The sequence below is a fragment of the Melitaea cinxia genome, chromosome 3 (assembly GCF_905220565.1).
Source record: "Melitaea cinxia chromosome 3, ilMelCinx1.1, whole genome shotgun sequence".
NCBI classification, from domain to species: Eukaryota; Metazoa; Arthropoda; class Insecta; order Lepidoptera; family Nymphalidae; genus Melitaea; species Melitaea cinxia.
This window is the reverse complement of record NC_059396.1, coordinates 8294947-8307678: the sequence shown is the minus strand read 5'-3', so window position 1 is coordinate 8307678 and position 12732 is coordinate 8294947. Positions and strand designations below refer to the sequence as shown.

Here is a 12732-nt window from a genome sequence, read left to right as displayed (position 1 = left end):
GTGCTTTGCAATGAAGACAGAATAGCATTCTGTCTCTTGTTATATCATACGTAACGCATTTATGTTTTAAAATATAAACAATTACAATGAAACGTCACTCAATATAACCAATTAAAATTAACCGTCACTCAACTCAATCGGCATACACAGTGCGCACCGCACAACGTGACCGCACACCTCGATAGTAGTGACGTAGAGTGGCGCTGACGTGAACGAAAAGTTTAGACATTATTTATTTATTTATTTTATTTATTTTTGCACACCGACACAAAAGTAACATAGTAAGAGAGTAAGAAGTAAGATGAATGTGAGTATTCCTGCGAAGTCGGATAGGTAGCCACTTGAGCTGTTTGCGAAATTCTGAAACATGGTCATATTTACGTAAACCAAATATGAACCGAATACAGAGATTTTGTAAGCGCTCAAGTTTATTTAAGTGTTCCTCATTTAAATTAACAAAACTAGTATCAGCATAGTCAAGAATCGGTAAAAGGAGAGTCTGTGCAAGCATAACTTTAGTGGGAATGGGAAGAAAGTTGCTTAACCTTCTCAGAGACCCAATGACTGCAAACAGTTTTTTGCTTATAAAGTTTATTTGGTGTATCCAAGATAGGTGTTTGTCAAAAATAATACCAAGATTTTTCACTTGATCGCTATACGTATTTCATCAACAATCACTGACGGGACCTGTGACCAGATATTGCGTGATATTAATTTCTGGCTACCGATGACAATAACTTGCGTCTTTAAAGGATTGATTTTCAAACTAAATGATTTACTCCAATTTTGTATATTCATAAAATCCTCATTCAGTAAATTAATACATTTAGGCAGATCACTAAGAGAAAATTGCGAGTAGATTTGGAGGTCGTCCGCATACAAATGATAGATAGAGTTAATTTGCTTAGTGATAGAGGAAATAAAAAGAGAAAATAATACAGAGCACAACACGCCACCTTGCGGCACGCCAGCATAAATCATATAATAATTAGAGGAGTATCCCTCCACATGTATGCGTTGCTGACGACCACGCAAGTAAGATTGGAACCACTCAGTCACCTCAGCAGACATGTTCAGAGAACGAAGTACGGCAAGTAGTATGTCAAAATCAACAGTATTAAAAGCATTACTAAAGTCTAGTAATGTTAACACCGTGACAAGTTGATTGTGTTAGAATATTAATATTTAGTTTTTAAGCTGTGTAACTAGTTTTTGTAGTCTGTGCTATTACACTGATTTTTCTACTCTGTACTAACAATGCAAGATGTCGGTTCTTAAGTTCTAAGGTGTTGTTTTAAATATAATGTAACAAAGAAAATAAAAATGTTTTAATTAAGTGAGTTGCGTGGGGGCCTAACAACCTAAATATGCAGACCTATTAGATAAATCATATAAATTCTCACATCCACGGACCTCTGTTCATTGCTCTGTTCAGTTCTGTTCTCTTTCGTACCGTTTAAAGAAGAAATTAAAATTTATCAAAATGGACGCCATGAACTAGCACTCATCGGCCCTGAGAAACAGAAGTTATTTTTCAATGTTTGAATTCATTCCGAAAGTATTATATTAAACTAATATTAAAAATGTCGAGTATAGAGGTTTATCCGCAACTTTGTGAAGGGAGTAAGTTTAGTAATTGGAAATTTAGATTAAATATTTTATTTGAAGAAAAAGGTATCGAGTACTTATTAAAAGGAAAGAAAGAAGATAATTTAAAAAAGGACACTTATAAAAAGGATGATGCTAAGGGAAGATTGATAATTATAAACTGCTTAAATGATAAATTTTTGGAAGTAGTAAAACCAGCAACCAGTGCATTAGAAATGTTAAAACTATTAAGTGGAGTATTTGAAAGAAGAAGCACATTTAACAAAGTATTACTCAAAAAGAAACTCATTACTTTGAAACATCAATTCTCAAATAAACTTCAGGATCATTTAATTACTTTTGAAAATATAATTAATGAATTAGAAGGTGGAGGTGCAAGGATAGAGGAATTAGATAAGGTGGAGCACCTGTTTATAACATTACCTAAGGAATATGATACCATAATAAATACACTGGAATCCCTCGACAAGGAATTAAATTATGAATTTGTAAAGTGTAGATTACTCGATTTGGAAAATAAATTAAAAGAAAATAGTATCAAGGAGAAAATTGAAAATATGTTTATTACAAACAAAACCATTATTTGCTTTAAATGTAAACGTAGAGGACACAAATCTTTTCAGTGTGATTTAAATAATAATATTACTAACAATGATATGAAGCAAGGAACCACTCATAATAATAATAAAATTAATAGGGGAAGAGTATTCAACAATAATTTTTTTAATAGAGGGTATAATAACAATAATAGAGGAAGAGGTTACAATAGTCAGATTTATCAAGGAAGAGGTTATAATAATAATTATATGAATCGTGGTCACAGATATAATAATAACTACATAAATCAAGTAAGAGGTTACAATAATAATTATATGAACAGAGGAAGAGGATGGCACCATAATTTTTCTAGACAAGCGAACACCACAGAAGAATCTAATTTACAGGAGGAAAATAAAAGTACATTTGTTGCATTAACTTTGGAAAAGGAATTTAAAGAAAGCAATGACATCTTATTTATAATAGACTCTGGGGCATCGCATCATTTTATACAAGAAAAATATGAAAAGTACATGTATGACATACAATTATTAGATGAGCCGATGAAGATTAAAATAGCTAATGGTCAATTTTTAATTGCTAACAAAAAAGGGAAATTAGAAGGAATTTACATGAATAAAATTATAGTTATTAATGGAATAATAGTACCAGAAATTACACATAATTTGATATCAGTTTCTAAATTAATGGAAAAGGGTATGACAATAATAATTAAACAAGAACAAATGAAAATATATACTAATGATACATATAATAATACACATCATATTTATAAAGAAGGAAAATTATTTACTATGAGGATAAAATATAAAATTGTAAGAAATGAAGAAGATCCAGATGTACAGTATGAAAACTCACAAAAAATAATACCAGAGCAAAAAGAAACAGATATAGTAGAGCCAGTGACAACTACTAGAAGTGGGAGACAAATTAAAGTTCCGAACCATCTTAAAGATTACCATCTTAATTTTCAGGCATATTGTTTTTACAGCGAAGATGACCCAGTTACTTATGATGAAGCTATAGAAAAGGGATGGTCATCATCAATTAACATGGAATTAGAAGCATTGAAAGGAATGAATACGTGGACAGAAACTAAATTACCAAACGGAAAACAAGCAATTGAAGCTAAATGGATATTTAAAACAAAAGAAAATGGTATAAAAAAGGCAAGATTAGTTGCAAAAGGATTTCAGATAAAAGAAAATGATGAATTTGGAAACAATAACTATACACCAGTAGCAAGAACATCAACAGTGAGATTTACCCTAGCACAAGCAGTACAAAATTCTTGGCCAATAAGACAATTAGATGTACCAACAGCATACTTAAATGGAATATTAGAATCAGAAATATACTTGAGACCACCGGAAGGAGTAGAAGTTACTGATGGAAATGTTTTAAAACTGAATAGAGGATTATATGGACTGAGAGAAAGTGGAAAATGTTGGAACAAGAGATTAAATAATTATCTAGAGGAAAAAGGGTTTGAAAGATCGAGAAATGATTTTTGTTTATATAAAAATAGCATGAAAAACATTTGGCTAGTACTCTATGTAGATGACATATTAATTACTGGTGATAAAAATAATTTGTTGGAAACTATAAGAGATTTGAAACAGGAGTTTAAGGCAAAAGATATGGGTGAAGTTGAATTATTCTTAGGAATGGAAATAACAAGGACAATCGACACACTAAAAATCACACAGACTAGACAGATAGATAAAATGCTTAAAAAATTTGGAATGGAACATTGCAATGCTACAGAAACACCTATGACAAAAGGTTATCAAGTAAATAAAGATGATGAAATAATACAGGACATACCTTTTAGGCAATTGATTGGAGGACTTATGTTCATATCTACAATTTCCCGACCTGATATATCTTATGCAACATCTTTTCTATCACAATATTTAGAAAAACCCACTAAAGACTTATGGAAACAAGGAAAAAGAATACTACGATATTTAAAAGGTACTAGAACACACGGACTCATATATTATAAAAATGATAATAGATGTATTGAAACATATTCAGACGCAGACTGGGCTGGAAATAAAGACGACAGGAAGAGTGTAAGTGGATCAGTAACAATGTACAATGGAAACATTATATCATGGCTATCAAGAAAACAAAATTGTGTTGCGCTATCGACAGCTGAAGCTGAATACATAGCTGCTACAGTGAGTGTATGTGACTTAATCAATGTGAAAGGACTGTTTATGAACTTTAATAGTGTACAAAACAGTGATGTGCAAAGTATTTTATATATGGACAATATAGGTGCTATAGAACTATCTAAATCTTATGAAAACAGTAAACGTGCAAAACATATTGACATTAAATTACATTTTATAAAAGACCTTCATAATAAGGGAGAATTTGAGATAAAACATGTATCATCAAAAAATAATTATGCAGATTTATTTACTAAAAGTTTAACCAAGGAACATTTCATATGTTTGCGTTCAGCACTAAGCATAAACTAAATTGTATTGTATTTGTATTGTCAAATTAAGTTGAAATGTAATGTAATAAATATCTTAACTAAAAGTAATATTATTGTAAACTTCATTAAAATTTAAAATTAAGATAATTGTGTTAAGTTAAAGATTTTGGGTTAAATTGAGATATAGGTGTTCTAATAATAATTATTGTTAATTTACTTATTCAGAATTACTGATTAAGATTTTGTTGTTAAGAACTGAATATATCATACAGAATGTATAATATTTTATTGTTAAGAAGTTTTGTTGTTAACTTAAGATATTGTTTGTATAGCTTGTAACAGGACAATCCATTTTAGTGTTGTAATTATTCAATAGTTTAAAAATAAGCTTGTTGCGATTTTCACTAATTTCACTACATAAAATTACTAAAAATCGAGGGAGAATGTTAGAATATTAATATTTAGTTTTTAAGCTGTGTAACTAGTTTTTGTAGTCTGTGCTATTACACTGATTTTTCTACTCTGTACTAACAATGCAAGATGTCGGTTCTTAAGTTCTAAGGTGTTGTTTTAAATATAATGTAACAAAGAAAATAAAAATGTTTTAATTAAGTGAGTTGCGTGGGGGCCTAACAACCTAAATATGCAGACCTATTAGATAAATCATATAAATTCTCACAGATTGTCCATACCAGCTCTGATATCGTCCGTTATTTTTATTAAAGCAGTAGCCGTACTATGACCACGACGGAAACCAGGCTGAAAAGGATTAAGAAGGTTGTGTTTAGAAAGGAAAGGAGTCATTTGTTGATAAATAAGACGTACAAAGACTTTTGACAGAAATGGAAGAATATAAATTGATCGAAAATCGGAATAAGCACAGGGATTTGATTTTTTAGATAAAGGGATAATTATCGTACATTAGTACGATTAATAGTCATTAATTATCAGTCATTTCAGCCTATTGCAATCCACTGTTGGACATATGCCTACACATGTTCGCGCCAAAAATTGCGCGAACTCATATGTTTTGCCCATAGTCACCACGCTGGGTAGGTGGATTGATGACCGCAAGGCTGGTTTTGTCACGCCGAAGACGCTGCTGCCCATCTTCGGCCTGTGTATTTCAAAGCCAGCAGTTGAATGGTCATCTCGCCATCGGTCGGTTTTTTAAGTTCCAAGGTAGCAGTGGAACTGTGTTATCCCTTAGTCGCCTCTTAAGATACCTACGGGAAGAGAGTGGATAGCTATATTCTTTGATGCCATAACCAAACAGCATATTAAATGTGCGTTCCATTCATTAAATTCGCTTATAACGCCTGCAGTGTTTTTTACTTTTGTGGATCGGCAATTTCAGCGGTCGTGGTCGATGACGTTGCAGGCCTTCAGTGGAACGCGCTCAAAGAACAAATTAAATGTTAATGTCATAATACTGACAGTTGAATTAATGAGAATGACAAAAAAAGTAAATCAATCAAATAATTCAAATATGTTGTCCCATTTTAAATAAATAAAAAAATATAAATGTAAGAGTTTTGAGTACTGAAGGGATATTATATGATATTAAAGATTATATTTGCTAACGTTTTCCTTCGAAATATCCATGTCATTCTGGTTTCTGGTTTTAAAACAAGTTGTAGGTTATAAAAATGGCAATAAATATTTCAAATTTTTTTATTAGAAATATTCAAAAAAATATTAAACTTAGTCGTCACTACGCTAAGTCAACTCATCCTTTTACGAAAACGTGGGGAATAATCAATAAAGAAATAAAATCCGGATTTACGCAACCAACGGATTACCCCCAGCATGCAGATGTTGTTATAATAGGAGGTGGTTTTATAGGGTCCTCTGCAGCGTATTGGCTAAAAACTAGAGCTGGAGAGGGTTTGTCAGTTGTAGTCATTGAAAAAGACACCACGGTGAGTAAAAAATAAGACATTATTTATTTACAATTCATTTATAAATGCTAAGTGTATAAATAAATAATAAAAATTTAATAGTAGATAAAAATGTTTGTTGTGATAAAAATCTGTTGTTGTTTTAGTATGAAAAGTGTCATAACATTAATTCTCATGGATTCACCACTCAACATTTTACGTTACCTGAGAATATTTATCTTTCACAATACAGTGCAGAATTTTTACGAAACATAAAAACCCATTTAAGGGAGGACGTAGATATAGAATACAGTCCTCATGGTACTCTAATGCTTGCAAGTGAAAAGTATGCTCATAAATTGGAAGAAAATGTGGCAATGCAAAGAGAGTATGGTGTAAAAAATAAAATACTAACAGGTGAAGAAATACAGAAAATTTACCCCTGGTTGAAAACATCTGATATAAAATTAGGTACCTTTTATTTTAATATAATTATTATTTTATGTATAGCTGTGAATTTATAAAATGAATTGCTATGCTTTTAATATAATGTTCTATTTATATTATTTGTTTTGGTCTTAATTTAAGTAATACACTTTTCAGGTTGTATTAGTACAGAGAGTGAAGGTACATTTAATGCACATAATTTATTAAAAGGATTAGTAGTAAAGTCAAAAGAACTGGGTGCCACCTATGTAAAGGCCGAAGTGGTAGGTTTTGAAATAGAGGCCCAACGTGATGTGCTAATGGAAGGTGTCAAACCAGGGTCATTTAATAAAATCAATAGCCTGTTATACAGAAATGAGGACAATGAAGAAATTTCATTAAAGTTTGCAGTTTGTGTAGTAGCAGCTGGAACTGAATCAACTCATATAGCTGAATTAGCGAGTATAGGAAAGGGCAATGATTTATTAACAGTACCTTTGCCTGTTGAAAAAAGGTAAGAAGGAAATAAAATATCCTTTTTGATGATTGTACAGAAATCTAACAAAAAAATACTCGACAATGTCTCAAGTCACACTCGAGAATTTTGTATTCTCTTAATTAACTTAATTTGTTTCATATTATTAACTTTCAGAACATACAATGTATATGCTATTGAAAATGAAGCCAACAAAATGTCATTTGGATTAAACACACCTTTAATAATGGACACAAGTGGTTTATGGTTGAGAAGAAATGGATTACAAAACAATTTAGTTTGTGGTCTAATACCACCTCTAAAACCAACAGACATACCTGATAGAGATATTTTTCATGCTTCAATATGCAATCGATATCCCGGCTGTGTGGATTCTAAAGTAATACAAAATATATGTGAATTAGAATAACAATAAATGGATACCTCCAAGAAATACTATGCTATCTCAATTTATCGTAGATTTACAGAGAATCATCTAAAGAAAAATGAAGATAATTGCTACCCTACTAACGCAATTTTATTATAATTAATACTTTTGAATAGATACATATTATTGATGTTTATGTGTGGTTTTTTCCACTAAAAGAAAGTAACTAAAATTTAATCTGCTAGTAGTATTCCTTGAAGGTGTTCTAATGATAAGATCAGGAGTAACACTTGCAAATATAACATGTCAGTAAATTTAAGATTCTTTAAGAGATGTTTTATTGAATTTGACCATATGTTAAATTGTTTTTGCATTTACTGTTTTCTAATAAGATATTAATATCAAAATTAATTTTTAGATCCAAACATTATCAACCGAGTATTTTGATTGTAATACCTATGATGATACTGGCATTTTAGGCCCTCATCCCTATTACACTAATATGATTTTTGCAACGGGATTCAGTAGACAAGGTAAATAATATTAACACAAGTAATATAAAATTATTATCTAGATTCTAGAAATTTTTCAAACATAACGAAACAAAAGAACGAACAAAAAGTTGTAGTTGTTATTTTAGTAATTATATATATATATATATATATATATATATATATATATATATATATATATATATATATATATATTTTGTTTCATGATTGAAAATAATTATGTTCACAGGTGTTCACCATTCACCTGCAATCGGAAAAGGTGTAGCAGAATTAATTATAGATTGCCACTACTCTACAATTGATCTATCAAGATTTGGTTTTGATAGAATATTAATAGATGAACCCGTAATAGAATTTAATATGTATTGAACCATGTCTACAATAAGTAAAATAAAACATTTAATATATCAATTAATTTATTTCCAATTAAACAAAATTAATAAAGAATACACACATGTACGTTTATTATTTATGTAATATATAAATACCCTCTCTTCTTGGTATCTACCTATTTAAACTGAGTTGGTGGAGCTGCAAATAATGCACCTCCTTGCTTAGAAGCTGCCCGAGATGGAGCAAATCCTAACAACTTTTGAATATTTTGCCTAAAAAAAGTAATTTATACATTTAGTTGTATTTTAATTACAAGAAGTAAAATGTATTTTAGACAAGTAACCTTCAAATCCAACTTTTCTTACCTGATGCTCATAGTACACAAAATGTAAAGGAAAATAAATGAACAGTCAGTATAATCATCTCCTGGTAAATTTCTATGACTCAATCCTTGGATCCAGGATATTGGGTAGAAAGGGAGTTTTGCCACAACCCTCCCGTCAAATCTGAAATTAAAAACATACATATTACTTTTATCACAAATTTATTATGTTTCTTATACATACTGTAAAGGCAAACACTATATTAATTGATTGCTTTCTTATAATATTTAGCAGAGTTATTCAATGTTAGATTGGAAGAATTAACTGTGCCTCACTGGTGCAACTGCTGAATCAATCAATAGTATATTATTTGTCACTGTTATGGTGTAGCAGTGCATCTGTATGCATTAAACACTGGTGGTTGTGAATTTAATTCTTGCTCAGCAGTAATTGTATTTGTACAAATATTTGTTTCTCATCTGGCTGTCTGTGCTTGTAGGTTTCCCCACTGAGCCTAATAGAGCGTATTAAGCTGTAAGTCCCAGTTGATATTCTAAACACTAGATAATGATTGTTACTTAAGTAGGGGAATATATCTGTAGCGACATCTATCTACAAACTGAAAAGTGATGTATCCTACATCGCAATATTAAAGTTTTCAGAGCGATTGAACAATATATACAAGAAGCCGACAACGACTGTCGAGGCAGAAGCCCACCAGACACAACAGTCGTCTGTAGATCAGGGACTTTACACCCTGTTCTTCTCGCCTCCAAATATCTACCAACTTAAAGTAGAGCAGCGTGGTTGATTAAGCTCCGACCTTTCGCCTAGATGGAGAAAAAAGCCTATACCCAGTAGTGGGATATTACAAGCTGAATCAATCTATCGATCAAACTATTACTTCACTCACATGCTATTGAACATGCTGAGCAATGCAGTAAATGCAAAACCAATTGCAAACATTGACTTCATCTTCACTAAAGACAGATCTCTGTTGTTGTTCTTGAGCCTTTCTTCTTCACGTTCAATTTTCTTCTTATGTTGCTTATCTAAAGAATCTCCATGTGCTTCCTTACGCTTCTCCACTACAAAAAATAAATAATTTTTACTTTCTTAAAGTTAAATGAGTTAGTGATTCATATATCAATCTAATATTGACTACAAAATAAAGATGTTGTTGAATGACTGACAAAAGATGTATCCACCTAAACATAAGGTGCAGAATCATTACTTTCCACAAAGCAAAAAAATAATTTAAATATCCCTACTTCTGTTGAAAAACATATAAGTATAAGAAATTATTGAGCGTTACATTTTTTACTTTGGCGTTCAACTTCAACTTTTAGTTTTTGGTATTTTTCTGTCCGATACACCAAAATCCATGTCAGTCCTGTAAAAATTTTAATATTTAGGTACTTAAATAATATTTTAGTATAGTTAATTATTACTGTTCAGACATTAATGACCTTCTCCTAAGAATGCAGTACATATTGAAATAAACACTATTAACAAGGAATCACCCCACATTATGCACAATTTTCTATTTCAGATATATTTCTTCCCGATTGGCTAACAACAAAGGTTTAATGTCAAATTCTATTAAGAATATTTTTATTTTTTAAATAATTTCAACAATTTTAAGTCATGAAAGCTATATAATCATTATTACATTTACATTACTTTTTCGGTGGAAGAGTATAATTTATGGTATATAATACAAAGGTCAAAGTTTGACATTGACACATACATACGTTCTGAAACCTAAAAAATAAAGAATGGCTAAGTATCACTAAGTATATACAATATGTATTTACAAAGTAAGCACACGTCGAAAAGCTGATTTTATTTTTATATTTGGCATCGCACGGTTTACGCATATGCCACTGACAAAAGCAGGGAAACGTTTATAACGATCATATAACGATTTAAAATGACATTACACACGGAATTGGAAAAGGATCAGATAGGATTACTATGATAGGATAAGTATAAGGATTTATAAATTCAAATTATTATTTAACAGGAACATAGATAAAGCTGTATATAATTATATCAGGATTAGAACATGATAGAAGAGAAGAATTAGAATTCCTAATGTGTGGGTAACACAAAATATAAAATCGTAGATATGATAGAAGAGATTTGATAGAAGTAGGAAATGGTACACGGATGGAGACCAGATGATTATAAAAGGAAAAAACGTCATTCAAAGGGCAGGTAAAGAAAATATGATTAAAATCACCCACATCCCCACAAGCACACAAATCTGAATCAATTGTATTAAACTTGGCCAAATGTAAAGGTGTGCATACATGACCCAATTTCATTCGAATAATTGATGAAGTGACTTGTTTACCAAACCTCAGAGATGAAAACCATGGCTTACTAAGAATATTAGGTTGTAAAGACTTAAATGCTGATATTATATATATAAATTATAAAGTATGCAGGTGCTGAAATCAATCAATTCATTCTTTATTAAATACTACTGAGTGGAGTACTTGATTTTTTTAAAAATATATATTCTTAATGAATGTTTCTCAAAGAAATAATATTTCTGCTTATTTAGTTAAGATATAAGATCCTTGAATTTATGGCAAGAATTACATTACAGTTATATACCAGCAGTCCAACAATAAAAAAATAGCACGGCTTATTCAAATTACTTTATTCATTAATTCATTCATTCGTTTCAATGACATACACAATAAGGCTAAAATAATGCAAATTATACAATATTTCCCAATACTACTTGTAAATCGAGTTAAGCGCCTACTTAAGAAGACCAGTCATTACTATTGTGTAGGTACTATTGAGTAATTACTTTTAAAATAAAATCAACTAAAAAAATGTTTCAATTTATAAATGAAATTAAGGTATGTTAATAGTCGAAACTCCTATGTTAAGAATTTATTTTAAATAAGAAGAGAAGTCACCACGGTCTTATATACAGGTTCACTGGTGAGAGATTAGTACGATAGTCTCATAACTTTTCGTTTGTGCACGCCGCTATACGTCATTTCTATCAATGGGTGCGGTGCGCATCGGTTATGTTTAAAAAAATAAATGCAGATGATAGAAAAAGAGGCAGAATACTATTCTGTCTTCGTTGCACAGCATACACATCTATCGTCATGCCTCTGGTGGCCGTAAACCATTAAGCTGATATACCCTCCACTACCTTTGTTGCATGACCTGGGAGAAGACCGTGGAAGTCACCTCTATCGATATATATATATTGGGGGCGTTCAAGGCCCACAACGCTATCGAACACGACCACTGAAATTGCCGTTCTAATAATGTAAAAAAACGCCGCGGGCGTTGTGGGCAAATTTTGTAAGTGGAACGTATATTTGGACGCTGTCAAGTGTCAGGGGTCAGCTGTGTGCTTGCAATATGGCAGCATGGTGAAAACATAGCTGCGGGCATTGTTAGTGAATATTTCGCATGGATTGGAGTAAAACGTAATTTGACATGGATTCCCCAGAATTTATCGTAGCGTTTTTGTAGAATCGAATGAGCAATAACATTCACAATTTGACATTGAAAATTGTTTTTTTTTTTTTAAATTCCCACCAACTAACTTTGATCCACCTATATTTTGTAGGTGATGTGATCGCAAACAGTGACGTCACCTATGACGTCGCGCGTTCGCTCGTGACGACAACGGGCCTTAGGTGGAACGATACAATAGGCTTTGCGGGCGTTGCGAGCGTTTAGTGGAACGCGGCCATTATATCAGAGTGAGAAATGTTGGCATTATTTTGTTTATGG

At 31.4% G+C, this 12732-nt stretch overlaps 1 protein-coding gene across 1 annotated transcript; it reads right to left on the bottom strand.

Annotated features, from left to right (window-relative positions):
• Positions 1 to 8745: 8745 nt before the first annotated feature.
• Positions 8746 to 10697, bottom strand: LOC123669390 (calcium load-activated calcium channel). Its single transcript, XM_045602997.1, has 5 exons — positions 10425 to 10697; positions 10271 to 10348; positions 9869 to 10043; positions 8998 to 9138; positions 8746 to 8904 (listed from the first exon to the last, which is right to left on the bottom strand). Exons 1-5 carry the CDS (start codon positions 10483 to 10485, stop codon positions 8808 to 8810), a joined length of 552 nt encoding a protein of 183 aa, XP_045458953.1. The 5' UTR covers positions 10486 to 10697; the 3' UTR covers positions 8746 to 8807.
• Positions 10698 to 12732: the final 2035 nt, after the last annotated feature.